At 43.4% G+C, this 21,042-nt stretch overlaps 1 protein-coding gene across 5 annotated transcripts in view; it reads right to left on the bottom strand.

Annotated features, from left to right (window-relative positions):
- The window catches only part of MFS17 (Major Facilitator Superfamily Transporter 17), a 160,454-nt gene that overhangs the window by 112,652 nt on the left and 26,760 nt on the right, over positions 1-21,042 (bottom strand). For 4 of the 5 annotated variants that reach the window (XM_041776519.2, XM_070283829.1, XM_070283832.1 and 1 more), the window contains exons 2-3: positions 19,454-19,511; positions 19,312-19,399 (exon numbers count right to left, since the gene is read on the bottom strand). In XM_041776519.2, the coding sequence (XP_041632453.1) occupies positions 19,312-19,393 (82 nt within the window). In that variant the 5' untranslated portion in view covers positions 19,394-19,399; positions 19,454-19,511. Of the gene's footprint in view, positions 1-19,311; positions 19,400-19,453; positions 19,512-21,042 lie in introns of those variants that run through there. The other variant, XM_041776521.2, reaches the window with a different exon arrangement.

The raw sequence follows: 21,042 nt of genomic DNA, 5'->3' as shown, positions 1-21,042 counted from the left end.
GATGCGGTATTACCTCAGAGTAGGCTAGCAATCCTAACCACTAAACATAACCTCACTTATAAGCTGCTAACTATAATCCAAATAAAAGCCTGAATATTATTATGGAAAAAATGTAAGTCGCATTAACATTAAACCTACGAGTCAAAAAACCTTGCACTGAGAGAAATAAATAAAACCCATATACGAAAACAAATGTTAAAATAAAAGCTTTTCTATTATTCTACATACACACATGAATCCAAAAGCTGGCCCACGCAAAAAATATATGTATTTCGCAGTCCGATACCTGTCCGGGGCCAGGCTCAGCCGGCCGCATAATTTAGAACGGCAGCGAGTGCTGCCAACCCTTTCGCCGAGTCCCGGCTGCGATCTCACCTGGCGGATGCCTGGTTTTAGATAGGAGATTTTGTCCTACAATAGTGTCCCTATAATAGATCCCTTTCTTTCTCCTTGTGGCGAGTGCCGTGAGCCAGAACCAACGCGTTACCGCTGACCTCCTTTCGCCCTTTTGTAAATACCGAAATAAGGCCGTTTCTTACTGAGTATCCCGGTGGCTGACACTCTCCATCGCACGGTAGCCCACCGTTTGTCGAAGACCCTTGTCCCAATCTTTATACATTTTCTGTAAAGAGATCCTGGCGTTACTGAGCTTTACCCCAGCCTTAGAACTACCTTACAGGTTGGGTGTGAATACAAGTGGCATTTTTAATATTGATTTGGCTGATTTGTCAGCCATTTCATTTCTTTTTATGTTACTGTGTCCTGGAGTCCACAAGATTTTGATTTTCGAGTAGTGGGATGAAATGATTGATCGGATGAGTTCTGGATGTGCGTTGTTGTTGACTGGGTTTTTTATGGCTTCGATTGCTCCTAGTGATTCATAGCATATTACGAAGTTGCCTCTTTTTTTATATTATTTTAGCTGCTTCGAGGATTACTAAGATTTCGGCTGTTTGTATTGATCAGTAGGAGAGAAGGCTTCCGTAGGCTAGGGTTTCTGTTTCTGTGGTGATCGCATATTTTGTAATCGAGCTATGCTGAGATCCGTCGGTGTAGATAAATGTGTGATTTTGATATGTTTTTGTTTTATTGAAGATTTTTTGGTATGTTTGAGGAGGGGTGTTGGCTTTGTTGTAAGTGTGAAGTGGTGTTATGATTGATTTATTGGGTAGTTGTCAGGCAGGTTTTTAATCCTTATCGGCTTGTATGGTATTCCGTTAGTTTGGCATTTAGTAATTGCGTGTTGTATTGTTGGGATCACTTTTTTCTTTCTGGTGTTTGATTTCATACATTTGCAGATAGGAGTATCCTTAGCTTGTATTATATAGTAAGTTATGGATAGGTGTCGCGGTTTTAATTCATTAAGAGTGGTTTTCGGGGCTTGTCCATATATGTGTAGTCCGTCGTTGTGACGTTTAGCTTTTGTGTACATGTTGCAGTTAAATAGTGAGCTAGCCAGGCATTTTATAATGTTAAGTTTCCTAGAGAGTGCTGGGATGAGGGCATTGATATGGGTGTTCCAATTGCATTTGTTGATTATCCAGAGTCCAAGTAACTTGAGTGATGAAGCGTTTGTTATGTTGGCGTTATTACAGGTGATCGTGTAAATGCAGTTATGCTTGGTGGTGTTTGGGGTATTGAATGGTGTGCGCTTTGTATTAGAATATTGTTGATTAGTGCAGCTTCTTTGTTGATGTTGGTTGAGCAGGGATATAATTTGTTAAAGTTGTGAGTGTACTTCTGACAATTTTCCCAGTTGGCTTCTTTAATTTAAAATAGGGTTTGTTTGGCTTGCTGGTGGGGTTTTTGGGAAAGAGGTTGATTTGGATTGGAAAATGGTCGCTTCCGTAAAGATCATCGATTGTGTTTCAGGTAGTGAGTGGAGTCAGTGAAGGAGAGCAGAAGGTAAGGTGAAAGTGGTTGAAGGTATTGTGCGTAGTAAAGTGAGTTGGTAATTCAACGTTTAGGAGAGTAAGTTGCGATTGTTCAATAAACTTGGCTATTGTTTTTCCTGTTGACTTCGGTTGCGGGGATCCCCAATTCTGATGCCAACTATTAAAATCTCCTGTTATCATAACAAATTCATTGTTGGTATTTATAACGTTGTTTAAGTTATTGCGTAAAAAAACCTTTTTGGGTGAGATATAAATGGCATATAATTTAAATGTTTGTTTGGCTTTTATTTCGGGTGCTATTGCCTATTCATTGATGTTGCGTATGCTGAATTTATTTGTGAATTAGTAGGGCTACTCCTCAAAATCTGTTGAATGCAATGTTTTTCAGTATGTCATAATTTATAGGAGTTGGTAAGCTGTAGCTGTTGTATATGTGATTCTTTAATCTATATAAAATGTGCAAGGTGTGTTTTAAAGAGTAGTAGTAGTAGGTTGTAATTATTTGCGTATCCATTTATGTTCCATTGCAATATTTTTAAAGACATTAAGGAATTAAAGATTTTGTTGTGCTTGCTTTATACCAAATACTACGGTTATACGAGGTGGATCCACGAAAAAGACAGCAGTCACCTGCTGAAGTTTGTCGTCAGTGCCAAAAGCACAAATACACTAAAAAGTTAAAAAAAAAATATACTAAGCTTTTTAAAAATTGTCTGATGATAGACCAAAACGAATAAAAATGCGGCAAAAAGGCAATTCGAATTTAAAATGAAAGGTGATTAACTTCGAAGTTAGACAAAAAACCTACTTTCTGAAATCGACAAAATGAATTTAACTGGAAACGAAAATGCTTCTTATAGAAAAAAAGGGAACAAATATGAGATGGAATGATTCCGAAAAGTTGTTCGCTTAAGCATTTAATAAAGGTCAACTTCAATTGTATATGTTTTAAGAGATTATTTCGAATTAAATCATCCTAGTCCATCATCATTACAAAACTTGAAAATCATAAAAAATGTACAGCCGGGAGACAACGAATGTTTGTTCTCAGTCCTTAAAGAAACTATTAAGGAAATAAATAAATCTGAAAAAGAATGCATAATAACTTGTGATGAAGTCGCAAATAAAAAGAATTTAACATTAAATTTCTCTGTTGACGTTATTCATGTCTAAGAGCATTTATTGAACGCTCTAATAAAATTGGAAGCCACATTTGCGTTATTGCCATTCGGGGTATTAAAAAAAAATGGAAATTTATATTAAACTATATTGTGCCAGGGCCGTTGTTGATAATAATAGAAAATGTACCTCATGACTTGACATTCCGCATGATTTAAACCTAGAAAAAATAATTTACTAAATGTCAATTTTAAAACACCTGACGGACTTGTTGTTATACGAGAGGTATAGGAATTAGAAAAGGGATCAGTAACGAGAATAACTAAATTATCATGAAGTCACTTAATCCAACTAGATTTGAGCTAATGCGGGTATGTTTGGCAACCTAGACATTCAGTCACACTGTTGCGGCGGCAATTAAGGATGCAACCAAAACAAGCTACTCAATCAAAACAGTTTTAAAGTGGCAGTCTTAACTGCTGCATTTGTCCAAAGAGTTAATGATTACTTTAATTGCTTGAATGACAAAAAATAAATTAATAATGTTGTTTTGAATAAACTAAAGAAAATGCAGGAACACCTAAAGAACGTAAAATACCAAGAATATAATAGACTGCACTGCACTTTCCTATACCAGATTATTTTGCTTTTCCCACGGAAACCCAATTCATCTCCTAGAGAATCCAACAGAAGCAAACTCCAACAAAATAATATATGTACTTTCTTCACAAAACCAATCTTATTCACAACATTTAATTTATAACTTCAACATGTAACATTGATATGTCCCGTTGAAGGACCTGCGTGGTATTTTCGGGCTGGCTCCGGCTCGCTCTCTCCCCGAGCCGTGGGCTACCTAACCCTTGCCCACCACACACATAACAATAATTATCACTCACCCGACTACCACACACATAATAGACACGAATACTCCTCCTGGTGGACTGGAGGCCACATGCTTATCCCTCCCTGCCATTCAATCTACTCGCATGTAATTATATTTCTGCAACTGCCCCTAATGTACACACACTCACACGCTTACCCACCCATTTTTCCGGTTCCCTATCTTCCTTCCAAATAAAACGTACTCTACTCCATGTTCATTTTTACTTCACATATTTATAATATTTTTTCTTTCCTTCCAGATATTCCTCGAGCGTCTTATTAGTTGAAATATTTTTTTTTGTTTTCGGATTTTGTAATAATACTCGTTATTTAATTACTTCCCTGTGTAAAGTTTGTGTGTAGGTGTGACTACCCGTAAGAGCTCTGAAGGGGGTCGAGGGGACAAAAATATGTGAGAATGAACAAATAAAATTACACAAAAATTCACCTAAACACTTGGACCCACGCAGAACAAATAAATACAGAAATATTGAAATAAGTGAACACCAATAAATAAACATAAAAAAATTGTGTAGCCAATAGATAATAAATAAATTAAAAATATATATATTTAAATAAAAAGGATTAAATAAAATAGATGAAAGAATAAATAAATAAATTAAATAAATATAAAAACTAAATAAAATAATAAAACTAATAAAACTAATAAAACTACACTTAAAAAAATGTAAACGTATAACTACACAAAAAAAAAAAACTGGCTGAAGCCTACTGGGTCCCGGTGTCGCTACTCGGGTGGCGTGTCGGTCCTCCTAGTCGACGGGGATATTATTCTTGGCCGGACTGATTTTCAGTGGCAAAGGCGGATTTAATCATGGGCAACATAATGTGCCATCCAAAAAAAAAAAACTTACGTCGCCGTAGGGGTTATGGCAAATGTGCACATAGGCCTTATTCTTCTGCTTCCCAATAAGTCGGGATAAAAAGAAATTCCAAAAGGCGTTCGAATATTCCAGAAAAAAGGATTGCAAGAAAATTGGGCCAGGTCAATTTTGTGACCTGGCCAATCTCGTCCTGCGAGGACTGGGTCTGGTCGAGCCTGGAAATGATAGCCATTGGTTAGGGCTTCACCTCCGGACCACGACCACTCACCTTAGGATTATCTTGATCCGGCTTCCCGTCCCCGCGGTTCCCTTGCTCGGATGATCTGCCAATCCTCGGATGTCTTCCCAGTGTTTTTCGGTTTTTTCCTGCTATTGTCACCCGCGAAACTTTTAAAACGTTAAACACCGCTCTACTTTGCCCGTTTCTCCAGCCGTTACTATCTCCGCGCCTTTTCGGTTTCTTCTTTTATATCTCTCTCCTTTTGTCTGCTAAGCACCCTGTTGTGCCAGCTTCCAAACCATTCCGGGTCAAGAACCTATTCCCTGGAAGGTGGAGCTCCTCTCTTCGGAACCGGGTGGCATCCCTGGTCCGATAGCTCGCATAGATCGTTATGCGATCTATCGATTGGTACCGTATAGCTACATCCCGATATTTTAGAGCAGCCATAACAACCACACTGACAAGCAAAAATTGTTTACAAAAAAATGAATTGGCAGTGAAATACTAGCCTAATCGAAATATATTTCCGAAGGATGTCCACGCAGGGCTATATTGGATACCTACAAAGCGCCCAACGAGGGAGACTGCCCACTGATGACTCTGGAATCGATCCTTCCATCCTGAAGTCCACCCAGAAGGAAGATGATACCTCTGCCTTGCTTAATTCGGCGTGAGCTGACGATACGTCTTGAAGTTTCCGATTTATACTTCTTATTTCTTCCAGGTACTCCTCGATGGTTGTCCTTTCCTCCTTAAGTTTTAGACCTCTTCCTCTTCCTATTGTTTCAGGTCCCTGACGAAAAATACACCTGCGAGCTATTCATTCGTGTCCTCCACCTCGTACATGTGATTCCCTATGGGCCTCCGAATCCGGCATTTCACGAACTTTCTAGCAAACTTTGCGTTAAAGCATCTTCCAAAGTCGCTCAGTACATGATTCCTTCGGAACGCCTATTGCCCAAGATGAAAGGTTACCGCTCGTGTTCGACGGTCAAAATATTTTGCGCTGGTTTCATGCGCCTCATGCAGGTTCCGCCTCATGGTATCCCTCATCAACGCCATTCTGTCCCCTGGTTCTAAGCCCTCGAGCTTGTTGTCCTCCAGTGGCCGTAGCTTTCGTGCTAACTGGTAATCGGCCCCACTGGAGAACATGTTCTGCCCAAACATGGCAAAATACGGCGTCACACCTGTCGCTTGGTGAACCGAACTCCTCAATGCCGCCTCTATCTCCTCCAGGTATGCTCGAATTGCGTTTAACACCGATTGATTGACCCGTTCCGCCGCGTTCGATTGAGGGGAGTACACCGCCGTCCTGACATGCCTTATCCGGTACTGCTCGACCATTTCCTGAAACCGCTTCGCCACGAACTGTTTCCGTTGTCCGAGTGGATCGTTTCTGGAACTCTAAACGTGTGGAAGTTCTCCTTGGTTAGAAACTTGATGACTTCCACCGTTATCGCCTCCTTCATCGCTTTCAGGAATGCGTGACCTTTCCTAGAGCGCGGATATTTTCCCAGAAAATCAATGGGCAACTTTTGGAACGGTCGGTAGGTGACCGTTTCCCCACCCAGCCCTGGCTTAGGACCTCCATACTTCGTCTCCTTACACACACGTCACAGTCCCTGATGAAGTTTCGGACCTGAGCCACCATGCCTGGCCAATGGAAACTTTGGCGTAGGCGATGCAGGGTCTTTGACATTCCGCCATGAGACTTCGTTGGTGGTGAATGCACTTGCTCAATCAACGTCTGGCTCAACGATGTTGGAACCCACAACTTCCAGCTATTTTCCTAGAGCTCTGGCTTGCTTCTTGTTATGACCCGTTGAGGTCCGGCCGTTTTTCCTTCTGCGCTTCCACCACCTCTCGCAGTTCCTGGTACTCATCCGGTTCAAACTCTATGGTTTGAAACCGCAGCATCCAGTCGTCTTCCACTTCCTGGACTGATCCCACCATTCTTGACAGGGTATCGGCGACTACGTTTTCCGACCCTTTCCGGTGCTGAATGCAGAAGTCGTATGCCTGCAGTTTCAGCGACCATCTCTCCGTGATCACGGTGAACGGCATAAGCTCAATGTAGGGCCGGAATCGCTTTATCGCTAGATCAGCCGCAAAACATTCCTTCTCGGTAACGCTGTAGTTTCGCTGACACTGATTGAGCTTTTGCGACATGAAGGCTATGGGTCGCTCGCCGCCGTCTTCTTCCTCCTGGAACAATACTGCTTCAACTGCGTGCACTGCACGAAGAATCTCCTCCTCCTCCTGTACCAACCTGCCGTCCCTAAGAAGCTCCTCACTTCCCTCGTACTCTTGAGAATCCCTAGGTTCTAGATCGCCTCTACTTTCCTGGTGTCTGTCTTCAGAACTCCGCCGCCTATGATAAAGCCTAGATATCGTAGCTCCTTGAAGCAGAAATGTGACTTCTTCAACCCAATAGTCAAGCCAGCTTCTCTCAAAAGATCTGCCACCTCTCGGAGCGTCTCCAAATGTTCCTCAAATGTCGGAGAAACAACCAGCAGGTCATCTAGATACATGAAGACCTTCTCCCTCAACCTCTGTGGGATCACCTTGTCCATGAGCCGACACGAGCGTTGCGCATTCGTTAAGCCAAACGGCATCGTCACGAAATGGTACAGGGGACGTCCTGGCACTGTAAAGGCAGTATACCTCCGGCTCTTCTCTTCCAGTTTAATTTGCCAGAAAGCATGCTTCAGGTCAACACTAGATATATACTTTGTCGTATTAATACAAAAAAATATTATATAAAAAAATATTATATAAAAAAATATTGTGGCGAAGCGGCTAAAGTAAGCTTAATGAATTAAATACCATATTATAACACAACATTTGAGCAATTTTTGATAAATTTTCTATTGCATAATATTTTGAGGTAGAGAAGTTATAGGAAATCTCCCGAGTCGCCTCCAAAAAAAGTTGGTTTGCGGTGTACATCCTAACAGTCCACAGAATCATCCGATCTTCAAAAATTATATCTCATTCGGTAAAGGATAAGTGTCCCGAGGTATTCACAAAGCGTTTTTATTTTTTATTTTTTTCCCGATTTTTTATCAGTAGTTTTTGAGTTATCGTGTACACCGATTTTCAAAATGGCATTTTTCAGGAGAGCGCTTTAAACTTTGTGATTCTCATGCATTGAACACCAGACGACCTTCGTTCAACTCTGCATAACTTCTTCAATTTTTCTATGATTGATGTAAAACTTGGACACAATATTCTTAAGATATTAGGCTTCAAAAATAAAAAAAAAAAAAAATTTACGAAAAAAAAAATTAAATGCCTGCCTGGTCCCTGCACGCTTGGTTGAGTATCCTGTTGATCTTCATCTTTTAGTTTCGGTTTCGGGTTCTCCTGTCGGGCTCTCTCGTGGAACGCGGTTCGCCCGCCATAGCTGCGTTCTTCCCGGTGTTTACCGCCCTGCAAATCGGGCACTTAGGTGTCACGGTGTTCTGCAACCCGCACTTGTAGCAGAATAACTTTCGCTGCACTGCCTCGCACTCCATGAATGTGTGCCTGCTTTGCTGGCAGTTCCAGCAAACCAGTGCTCCCGTGCTCCGGATCCAGCGTTCTTTCCGCTTCCGCTTTCCGGATCGGATACACCCATTGCCTAACTGATTCGGCTAAATTCCGTTTGGCCGTTTTTATAACCCGATCCGGGTCCACACCTCCGAACATGGAAGCCACCAGTCTCCTGAGCGCCGTGAAATACTCGTCCAGCGTCTCTCGGGGCCTCTGTTTCCTCTCGGCTATGTCCTGGATACGGTCATAGTCACTCCGCTTATCGCAGAAGCGACGCTCGACAGTTTGTTTCAGCTCTCCCCAAAATCCAGGCTGCTTTGTGCGGATTAGGAGCCAGTACCAATCCGATGCATCCTTCACCAGCAACCGATGGAAGTCCCTCAGCAACTCTGGCCACGGCATTCCGTAATGGTACTGGAGATGTTTCACTCGGAATAAAAAATCTTCCGCATTTATGCCCCGAGAATTGCCTGTGAACTGGAATCCCCATTTGTCCAATGGCACCAGTGGTGCAAAGAGCAGAAGAATGAACCAGTCAGGAGCGCACAAGAAGCAGAGAGTGGACACTAGCGCACCAGCACTACCCGAAAAGCTGGGGAAGGTGCTGGATCAGATGATCACCAATTTCTCGGACACCAAGACAAACAACAAAAAGATGGTCCGCCACGTCATCCAGGGAAAAAGCTGCAGGTCGACATCAGTGCAGCGCTGGCCGATGGCCACATCAAGGGCTCTACCTCGAGCGTAAGCCAGCAGACCACTCCCACGCTGACAGCCACGATCCCCAAAGCGGATTGTACCATCGGGTCGGGAAACTCGGCATGGCAACAAGTCAGGGCCAAACCTAAATCCAAGAATCCCCAACCGAGACCGGAGAGCAGCGAACCCAAAGGGATTCGAGCACCAAACGCTGTCAAGCCCAGGAAGCAGCGCGCCGATGCTATCTTAATAAAATGCAGCGAAGGCTCGTATGCGGATATGCTGAAGCTGGTCAAAACTGAGCCCTCCCTCCAGGGACTCAAAGATAATGTCCAAGGTCTGCGAAGAACTGCAAATGGCGGACTCCTCCTGAGAATGCAGAGGATCTGAGGCTGAGGCGCGGAGGCTGCTCGAGAAGGGCAAAATCCGAATCGGATCGACGAGATGCAGGGCCTCAGACTCAGTATCCAAAGCCACACACAATTCCTGTTTTAGATGCGGGGAAGCAGGCCACAAGCATTACACGTGCCAAGCCAAGCCCAGGTATATGCTATGCACCAGAGAAGGCAAACCCGCGGGTGAAGCTGCGCATGCCACTCTGAGCAGGATCTGCCCTGAGTACCTGAAGGCCACCCATAACACGCAGAATGGTTAAGTTTCTACAGCTTAACTTAAACCACTGCAGAGCTGCCCAAGATCTGCTGTTGCAGACGGTTTTCGAGGAGATTATTGACATTGCTGTACTGAGCTAACCGTACAAGTCAAAAGCTGAGGAAGTATGGCAACAGAGTGCGGAAGGTGGTGCAGCCATATGGAGCTGCGGACAGTCCCCCGGACACCTATCGCAGAGGGCATCGAGATCTGGCTATGCAAGGGCCAAGGTCCAAGCAACCACTATTTACAGCTGCTACCTAGCCCAGAGCTTGCATATAGATGCCTTCAGAGACATTGTGCAGGAGATCGCCCGACATGCCCGTGGAAGATCCCCGGTACTAATCGCTGGGGACTTCAACACGTAGTCCACCGCCTGGGGGACTCAGCGGGGAACCATCCTTCTAGATGCCCTGGTCACATTGGACGTTTGTCTTCTCAACGATGGAATAAGATGCAGCTACAGCAAGGCAGGCAGGGAGTCATTCATTGACCTGACTTTCGCTAGCCCGGAGTTCTGCCCGATTAGCCACTGGAAGGTCACGGACTTGCTCACATACAGCGACCACGCAGCTATAATCACCCAGACGACGCACAGTCAGCAGGGCCCATCTAATCGGCCCATTCGGCTCGGCCTACAAGCTGGTCATGGGGAAACTCTACAAGCCGCCGACTCTAATCTCTCAGGAACAACTTGGAGCTATAATCTCCACGCTGTTTTCCGACGCAGCCGCCTCTCGTGCTGCCCAGCATAACTGCGAGCGAAGCGACCTTCACCAGCGAGGAGGAAATACTGTGCGCATTGGCCAGCAGTAAGGCAGCCAAAGCCCCGGTCTTTCGCTCGCCGAACAGAAAACGGAAGCAATGCTCATAAGCAGCAGAAAGACGTCGAGTCCAGTCCAGCGATCAAGTACCTTGGAGTCATGATCAACCATAGGCTGAATTTTAAGAGCCACCTGGAGTACTTCTGCTATCTCGAGGATGATGGCCAACACTCGTAACCCCAAGCAGCATAGCAGACGACTAATAGCTACAGTGGTGGCCTCGACCATCCTGTATGCCGCGCCGATTTGGGCGGAAGCTATGAGAATTGCTAGCTACAGCTGGCTGTGTAAGTCTGTCTACAGATGCTGTGCTTTGCGCATCTCGAGCTGCTTCTGCACGGTGGCAGAAGAAGCCGCATTGGTGGTATTGGGAGCAATCCCAATAGACCTACTGGCAGACGAGCGCAGGACTGGGAATTCGAGTAGCAGAATCCAGAGAAGCAGCACCATGGCTCGGTGGCAGGATAAATGGAACAACGCAAATACAGGCTCATCTCCGATCTGGTTCCCTGGTTGCAGAAACGACATGGTCAGTTGGATTTCTACACTACGCAGATCACCACAGGACATGGTTGCTTCAAGGCTTACTTGCACAGGTTTAAGCATGGGGCCGACCCATACTGCGACTACTGTGGCAGCGCTTTTACTGAGGACGTGGAGCATGCCTTTTTCGTATGCCCCCTATTCTCGGCGGAACGAGCTGGAAGCAGCCATGAACCGCCGCCTGACACCCGACAACTTAGTCGACTGCATGATGAAGACCCCCTTCAAATGGGATGCGGTTGCTGAAATGGCAGCATCCGTGATGCGATAGCTGAGGCGCCGGGAGCAGACCCGTCGCACTGAAGGCGACCGATGAGCGGCAACAGGACCGCCAGCCGCCCCCGTGAAGTATAGTTTTGCGGCAGTCCCGCGGGTGCGGACTCTTCCACTCTATCCCCTCTATGTTCCTTGTATTATACTTAACCTTATATTCTTTTTATTAAAAAAAAAAAGAGACGCGGGCAAGAATTCTCGCTTATCAACAGCGAAAACACGTAAATTCGTCGGCGCACACAACGCGAAACATAGGCATAGGAGGCCAGCCCCAGCCTGGGCGGAGGCTGTGAAAGTCAGGAGCTATGTGAGGGGTGTAGAAGGGGTGTACCGCCTATGCGCTCTAAGAGTAGCGTGCGCCTTTCGGAATGTCTCCGACGACGCGGCCCTAGTCATAGCGGGGCAGGTGCCGATATGCGAGCTGGTTCGAGAAGCTCAGGAAATCCGAGGTCAGAAGCAGCGCCAGACGCAGGAGCATCGCCCGGTGGCAGTCCAGGTGGGACAGTTCCACAAAGGGCCGTTGGACTCACCGCTTGATTCCGGATATCCAAAGCTGGATCAACCGAAAGCACGGCGAGGTAGACTTCTACCTGACACAGGCGCTCAGTGGGCACGGTTGTTTTCGGAGCTACCTCAAACGCTTCGGCCACGACTCAGAGGACCACTGCCCGGAATGCGGGACCGGAGTCGAAGAGAACGCGCACCACGTTCTGTTCGAATGCCATCGCTTTCACCACGAGCGGCTAGCACTGGAGGAAGTCGTGGGCGCTGCCATCGGAGCTGACAACCTGGTCCCCACTATGCTTGGCAGCCAGAAGGCCTGGGACGCGACTGCCACTTTTGTGGCAAGCGTCATGAAAACGCTGAGGACCCTGGAGACGGAGAGAAGGATGCGTGCAGAGTAGGTGGCCCGTACCTCGCGCGAAGCAATGCCTAGCGGCGGTACCGCGCGACCAAGGCCCTCTACACTGCAAAACAAAGCAGCCTTCAAACCAACAATTCGCAGTCTTAGTTTTTTTTTTTTGTTATTTGTATATTAAGATTTAAGATTTGATGTTGTTAATAAATGGAATATAAAAAAAAAAAATAGGTATAGGAGAAAAATAGGCAAGATGCTAGATGAAATGACAGCGAAGTTCACGGACCCCAAAAGCAACAACAAAAAGGTAGTCCGTCACGTCACTCCAACCACGAAACAGCGCTTTGATGCCATCCTGATTAAATGACCGAAAGATCCTACGCAGACATGCTGAGGATCGCCAAACGGTGCCCTCCCTACAGGGACTCAAGAACACCGTGCAAGGCGTGCAAAGGACAACCAATGGCGGGCTCCTGCTTAGGATGCAGAAGCCCCTTGACCTAGTTACGCAACACCTACAAGCAGCCAAAAGGCGGCCATCTCCGGCAAAGCAGAGGTGACTGTCATGCATAAGACAGTTCAGGAGGAGATCCGCGACCTGCAAGATATGACTAGCGGGGAGGAGGCCACTGTGCCCCTTTTTGCGGGCGAAGACTGCGACATGCCAGATGACGCTGCACCCTGGGTGCGGAAAGCATTCGGCGGGACGCAGATAGCAACAGTCAACTTTAGACCCGAACGTGTGCGGAGGCTGCTGGAGAAAGGCCAAATTCGGATAGGATGGGTCGTCTGTCGCATTTGGCAGAAGACGGAACCGAAGCGCTGCTTTAAGAGCATGGGCCTCGGGCATTATGCTGTGAGATTCCAAGCCTCGGACCCAAAATCCACGGCTAGCATGATTCCTGCTTCAGATGTGGGGGCGTTGGCCGCAACACGTGCCATGGAAAACCAAAGTGCTTCCTATATACCCGAGCTGGCAAAACCGGATGCGGAACACGTGACCCTAAGCAGGTCCTGCCCGGAGTACCAAAAGCCCGCCAAAGTTTCTTTAACTTATCCATAACCACTGCAGAGCAGCCCAGGACCTACTGTAGCTAAAGACGGACATCGCTATATTAAGCGAACCGTATAGGGCAAAACCTGACGGAGTGTGAAAAAAGAGCATCGACGGCGGGGCAGCTGTCTGGAGCTGTGGACAGCCCACGGGCCATATGACGCAGAGAGCGTCAAGACCTACACCAGGGCCAAGCTCCATGAGGTGACCGTATACAGCTGTTACCTTGCCCCGAGCATGCACATAGACACCTTCCGAGATGTAGATCTGGAGATCGTATGGGGGAGCTCGAGGACATGACAGCGGGGAACCATCCTCTTGGATGCTCTGGCCACCCTGGAAGTTTGCCTCCTCAATGACGGGAACGGGTGCACCTACAGCAAGGCAGCCAGAGAGTCAGTCATCGACTTGACCTTCGCCAGCCCGGAATTCACCCGGAACAGCTAATGGGAAGTCACGGACCTGCTCACATACAGCGACCATGCAACGATAACCTTCCAGACGATTCACAGCCAGAAGCGCACAACTGACCGGCAATCTGCGTATAGGGTACACACCCTAAACGTAGAAGTGCTCCTAGCCACCATGGATGGCAGCGCCCTCACTGGTGGTGCAAGATTCCACGAGAATCAAGGTTGCCTGCGATGGAGAGCCACTACGGAAGTTGGCATGCGACCATTCCCTTGGTGGAACCAGGAGACCGAAGCGAGTACCTCTCAGCGAGGCGGAGATGCCAACGAAACAGAGGACGAGTCCCGCTACAGGTAGAGGAAGAAGGCCCCCAAGGTCATCAGAGCGAGCAAAAACAGCTGCTTTCAGGACCTCTGCGAGGCAGCGGACCAGGAGCCGTTTGGGTCAGCCTACAAGTTGGTAATAGGAAAGCTAACCAGACAGCCGACACCAATCTCCCAGGAACAGTTGGGAGCAATAGTCTCCACGCTGTTCCCAGCTCTGCCGCCCCTAATGCTACCAAACGTGGCTGCGGGGAACCGATGCCCATTGGTGAAGAGGAGGTCCTGATCGCACTAGCCAGCTGCAAAGCCTCCAAGGTCACAGGACCAGATGGCATTCCAAATGCAGTTCTGCATGCCATAGTGAAAGTCTCATCCAAAGTTGTTCGGGAAGGTGTACAACAAATGCATCGTCTAACGGACTCTTCCAATAGCCTGGAAACAGCAGAGGCTCGTGCTCATTCTGAAGCCGGTCAAATTGGACGATATCCATCTTCATACCGGCCCCTCAGCATGATAAATACTCTAGGGAAAATATTCGATCGAATTATATGACAAGTGATATTAGGAGTACCCCAAGGCTCAGTCCTTGGGCCAATCCTATAGAACATCATGTATGAAGGTATACTGAGGATGAATCTGCCTGAAGGCTGCTGTAGTAGGCTTCGCAGACGACATAGCGCTGGTCACTGTGGAGGAGCACCTGGCTAACGTTTCTACGAAGTGCAGTCATGCGATCGACATGCTAATGTCGAGGCTAGCGGACAACAGGCTCTCGCTTGCCGAGCACAAGACAGAAGCAGTGCTCAAAAGCAGCAGGAAGGCCGTAGAGAAGGTGAACTTCCGTGTCGGCTCTACTACCATTGAGTCCAGCCCGGCGGTCAAGTACCTTGGAGTCAAGATCGACCACAGGCTAACTTACAAAAGTCACCTGGAGTACGCAGCGGCCAAGACATCTAAGGCCACCAGAGCCATCTCGAGGATGATGGCCAACACGTGTTGCCCTAGGCAGCACAGCAGATGGCTAATAGCAACCGTGGTGACGTCGACCATTCTGGGAGTTTCAGTCGACAGCTCAAGACGGTGTATAGACGCTGCGCAAAAAAATTAAGACTCTGGAGTGCTTGTATCAGAATCTAACCAACGGTGATGTACAACAACAAATAAGCAACGCCACTGTGAGGCCTCGCCAACCGCAATCTCCCGAGGCGACGGTAGCTTCTTAATCATATGCTGCTGCTTCCTCTTTATCGTTGGTCCAGTCCAGTGGCGGATCCAGAGACGATTCTTGGGGGGTGGGAAATTGAACTTAGTGACAGAAAATAATTCTATTGAACAGTCAAGTTGAGGCGTTTTTGGCGAGATAAACGGATTTAAATAAAACGTCACCATGCGTTGAGTGTTTTCATACTCAATAGTGCCAATTGTACAGTATTATCGGTTGGGAACACTGCCAGATATTAACATTTTCAGGTTCCAAGGGGGGGGAAATTTCCTAAAATTTTCTGGTACCCGTCTTTCTAAACAAGGTCGAATATATACTTATGGAACTGACCGTAAAATGAGAAAGAAATTGCTTTGTAGTTTTTTAACATATTTCCATCTATTTCTAAATTACAGAATGTTCCTACAAACTTCTTAAAAATGCAAAGAAAACAAGAAAGGAAGCTAACTTCGGCACGCCGAAGTTTGTATACCCTTGCAGATTGGTTTTCATATTTATATTATAAATTATAATGCCGAAAACAGACACTAAACTGAGTTTCATTACATTTTACCTATACTTATTATGTTTACAGTTTGACAGTTACAGTTTTGCATTCCCAGCTTTACATTTTCTCTACATCTACCGATCGGTTTATATGGCAGCTATATGATATAGTTTTCCGATTTTTATGAAATTTATACCAAAATTCTAGAATAATAAAATAAGCTTATATCTCAGAGTAGATAAACATACGTTGAAAAACAACGAAGCTATAATTTTTTTCCTATTTATTTCTCGATCGTTACTATGTCAGCAATATCATATAGTCGTCCGATTTTCATAAAATTTTTACCAAAATTCTGAAATAATATAAAATGGCCATATCTAAAGAATGGTGCAAAAATGTTGAAAAACAGCAAAGTTATAATTTTTTTTCTAAAAATATATCGAACATTTGTATGACAGCTATATGATATAGTCGTCCGATCCGGCCCGTTCCGACATATATAGCAGTGAGAGTATATAGAAGACTATATACAAAGTTTCATTCAGATAGCTTTCAAACTGAGGGACTAGTTTGCGTAGAAACGGACAGACGGACGGACAGACGGACAGACGGACAGACGGACAGACGGACAGACGGACATGGCTAGATCGACTCGGCTGTTGATGCTGATCAAGAATATATATACTTTATAGGGTCGGAAACGTCTCCTTTACTGCGTTGCAAACTTCTGACTGAAATTATAATACCCTGCAAGGGTATAAAAATGTGTACTAAAAATGTTCGAGAATATAGAAATCAATGTTACATTAAATTTCGTTTCGACTCTAATAAAAGTTTTTATAACTTCAAATGCTTGCGCAAATAAGCTTCCTTTATTTATTTTTTTTTTATTAGAAATCAGGCAAATTGCAATGTGGGTGGAACTATTTCTTAAAGGAGATAAATTCCCTTCTGGTTTTAATACCCTTGCCGGGTGTTATAATTTTAATCAGAAGTGTGAAATGCAGTAAAGGAGGTCGGTTGTCCGCCCTTCCGTCTGTCCGTCCGTCCGTCTGTCCATCCGTCTGTTTGTTCGTCCGTCTGTCCCTTCGTCTGACCTACGCAAAGTTGTCTCCCAGTTTTAAAGCTTTGAAACTTTGCAGACAGTTTTTCCACTCCTCTCACTCGTATGTAAATAAGAGCGGACCGGATCGAACAACTAAATATATCAAATAGCTGCCATAAAATCGGACTATTATCAGGCCTATTCTGGTTGCACTTCGGCAGAATTTATTCGGATTCGGATTTCCATGACCTTTTCTAGTGTTCACTTCCGAAAAATTCTTAGGGATTTGTATTTCCCTCTGTTAAGTCTCTGTTATTTTGTGAGCGAAACGTACGAAAGCTTTCCGATTGCCATTACAACATCAGAAATTAATTATTTTAAAATAAAATGCGATTATGTAAATTACAAATGTTAATAGTATTTTATTCCTTGATGTTTTGGCAACATTATGGCATAACTGAATTAGCTAATACTAACATACTTGATTTATAAATAATTTTTTGTGGGTGCACCTTAAAATCGGTTCGATTCTAACCTTCAACATTATTGCAAATCCGCTGCCGCTGTGTCGTATTTGAGAGGGACCATTTATGAGTTGTCAGTGTACAAAAAAAAAGCGATGGAATATGTTTCATGTTAATTTTTAACAATCGTTGCACTAATTAAACTATTGTTATGAGAACTATTATTAACTTATTCTAAAAAAATAGTTTTTGTTCAAAATATCTCCAAAATTATTGTACAAACTGTGCGTGATGTTAAAGGTATTTTTTTTCCTTGGCGTCAGCAACTGTTTTATGAGCTGCATTTTACAACACCACCTGTAAAAAATTTTACAACACTGCCTAAGAACAGCTGACTAACACACGCAATTTAAATTTCAACCATGTAAGTAAAAATAACGCCCCAAAGTTTACTTAATTAAAAATTTCTATTAGGAGGAAACATAACAAGAAAGAAAGCTAACTTCAGCACGCCGAAGTTTGTATACCCTTGCAGATATTATTTTATTACATTTTACCTATACTTACTATGTTTACAGTTTGACAGTTGCAGTTTTGCACTCCCAGCTTTACATTTTCTCTACATCTACCGATCGTTTATATGGCAGCTATATGATATAGTTGTTCGATTTTCATAAAATTTATACCAAAATTCTGAAATAATAAAATAAACCTATATCTCAGAGTAGATGAAAATACGTTCAAAAACAACGAAGTTATAATTTTTTTCTATTAATTTCCCGATCGTTCGTATAGCAGCTATGAGATTTAGTCGTCCGATTTTCATGAAATTAAAATCGAAAATCTGAAATAATATAAAATGGCCAAACGTCAAAAATGATGCATAAATGTTGAAAAACAGTAAAATTATAATTTTGTTTCTAAAAATGTATCAAACATTTGTATGGCAGCTATATGATATAGTCGTCCGATCCGGCCAGTTCCGACATATATAGCAGTGAGAGTATATAAAAGATTATATGCAAAGTTTCATTCAGATAGCTTTAAAACTGAGGGATTAGTTTGCATAGAAACGGACAGACGGACCGACGGACAGACGGACATGGCTAGATCGACTCGGTTGTTGATGCTGATCACGAATATATATACTTTATAGGGTCGGAAATGTTTCCTTCACTGCGTTGTAAACTTCTGACTAAAATTATAATACCCTGCAAGGGCATAAAAATCAAGCGCGGGGATTTTCAGCTTATTTATGGAAAAAATTATGATATTGCCAAAGGATACACAAAGGGTATATTGGGACGGGCCAAACAGGTGACATCCGCATGAGTTTTCCAATACTTCTTATCGAACATTTCCAGAACAGCGCCGAAAACAGATGATTGAAATTTTAAACATTTCAAATAAACATTTTACGGCCAAGAATACTTGTACCTTTAATTTTATATAACTCAGGCCAAACAAACGTGTTTGTCTATACCGGCCAGCTGATATTCCTTGGGAACAAAAGGGACCAAAGGAAATTCGCTTATCTTAAAGGGAAATCCGCAAATGTTATCAAATTCACTTCCGAGAGGAAACTAATAGAAAAACGTTAAGCTGTAGATGTATTTTTAACAGTAACTGTAAGTGCAAAACCGTAAATATCATATGTATGTATATGTAGATGTTGTTTATTTTTTCTTTACACAGATTTACAGATATTTCAAATTCAAATTATAGATTTTTTTACGATTAAAAAAAGTTTTTGAAATTTTATCAAAAAAAATTGTTATATCTTCTGTTAATTTTTTTTTTTTTCATTTACCTAAAATGAATCTATTCTTAATAATCCAATTGCAAGCTGCTACGGTATAAACATTTGAGCGAGCCGAAGTTAACTTCCTTTCTTGTTTATTATTCCAGATAGATAAAACAATCTTAATGCATATAAAAGTTTAGAAAATACTTACCATTCAAATGCCGATATCGCGGAACAAATGTTGAAGAATCATTTTCAAGTGGTGCAGAATAAGAGCCCCTCGAATCGTACATCTTATACTAAAATTCTTATTTATAATTAAATTGTCCATTAATAAAACTAGAAATACTTACCGGAATGTTAATCAGACTCTATACAATTATTATTAGTTGCACCATAAGATATATAAGCCTGTGTTGAATATAAAAAAATGTATTAAAATGTATATTATGTAAAATTTCAATGAAATTAATATTTAGCTGAGCGATATTGTCAAAAACCACTGCGTATATTTTCATTGTATAACAGGTAAACAAAGTATTTCATTTTATTTTGGTTATTTTTTTTTTATTTAAAACGTTTATTTTTTTAAAAATATTGTGTCCAAGTTTTACTTCGATTGACGAAGTTATGCAGAGTTGAACGAAGGTACTTTTGTGTGCAACGTATGAGTATCACAAAATTTAAAGAAAAATGCCACTTAGAAAATCGGTGTTCGTAATAACTCAAAATCTACTCAACAAATCGGTTTGAAGTTTAGAACGTAACTTGTACACGTCGAGCTCTTTTTTTTTTAAATTTTGTTATATTTTTTATTTAACAAATTAACCTAATTTAGTGAAAAATCGGGGTTTTGACTTTACATTTTTAATAAGAAACCGGGGAAAAAATTAAAAAATACAAAATTTGTGGGCAGTTAGAATGTACACCAGAGAGCTGCAACGATCAAAATTTTTTCGATCATACCCGATCATTGACTCGGATTTTTTTTGAGCCAAAACTTTGCATCAACAAAATTGAATGATCGTTAGCGAGCGTGATCGAAGCGAACATTCAGTTCCGATCACCCTTGACTTGGTTCGGAATGATTTTTTTTGATCGTACGCGTTGTATGGGCAACAAAGAATGATCGAGACTGCTGCTTCCATTCAGGCCGATTGCAATCATACCGTTCGGTCACACCGGTTTTGATTTGCTCATACCGAGTGGTTCGGTTCAGTCTGACGAAATTTAGCAGAATCTCGGACGCAGACTGTTTGTTTATTATTTATAACCATTAAATATTAAGTTTTTTCTGCATTACATAAAATTTAGTTATACGAGTAAATTATGAAGAAATAACTGAAGTCATTTGTATCAGTTAGTTGAAACGCAACTTGTTTCCTTTAAAACATTTAAATATTTATATATGTAGATATGTTCAAAAAAAAAATTTTACACATTTCGCAAGGCGATTCTCGATCTGATTTAGAGGTTTACGAGGCGGCGGCGTAGAGGTCAAAATGACTCGGCGGCGGCGGCGTAGTAGTCAGAAAGAACCGGCGGCGACGGCGCGTCAAATAAGGCAAAAAGGCCATTTTAATGAGTTATTTATTTTTTTTTAAGTTTTATAAAGAACAATGACACTGAAGGCCGCGCCGGTGCTGCGCCGATGCCGCACCAGCGGCGCGCCGTTATTTTCATAATTTGGCGGCGGCGCGTCAAATAAGGCAAAAATCGGCGGCGGCGGCGGCGTGGCGCGGCGGCGTATATGTCTAATCTGATTGCTTCATTCACAATCAAATCAGGCGCAACATGAATGAAGCCTGAGCTCTTTTGAATCGTTGGACTTGATCGTTCTGTTTCTGCACAATCAGTTCCGATCATCATACCGGTACCAAAAAATCAGTTTGAATCAGTAAGCAGAGCAATCAAGCCAACTGAACGAGATCGTTCGTTTTGT

Source organism: Drosophila kikkawai, chromosome 2L (assembly GCF_030179895.1).
Source record: "Drosophila kikkawai strain 14028-0561.14 chromosome 2L, DkikHiC1v2, whole genome shotgun sequence".
Lineage (NCBI taxonomy): Eukaryota > Metazoa > Arthropoda > Insecta > Diptera > Drosophilidae > Drosophila > Drosophila kikkawai.
Note: the sequence above shows the minus strand (reverse complement) of the source record. Positions and strands in the feature narration are given on the sequence as shown.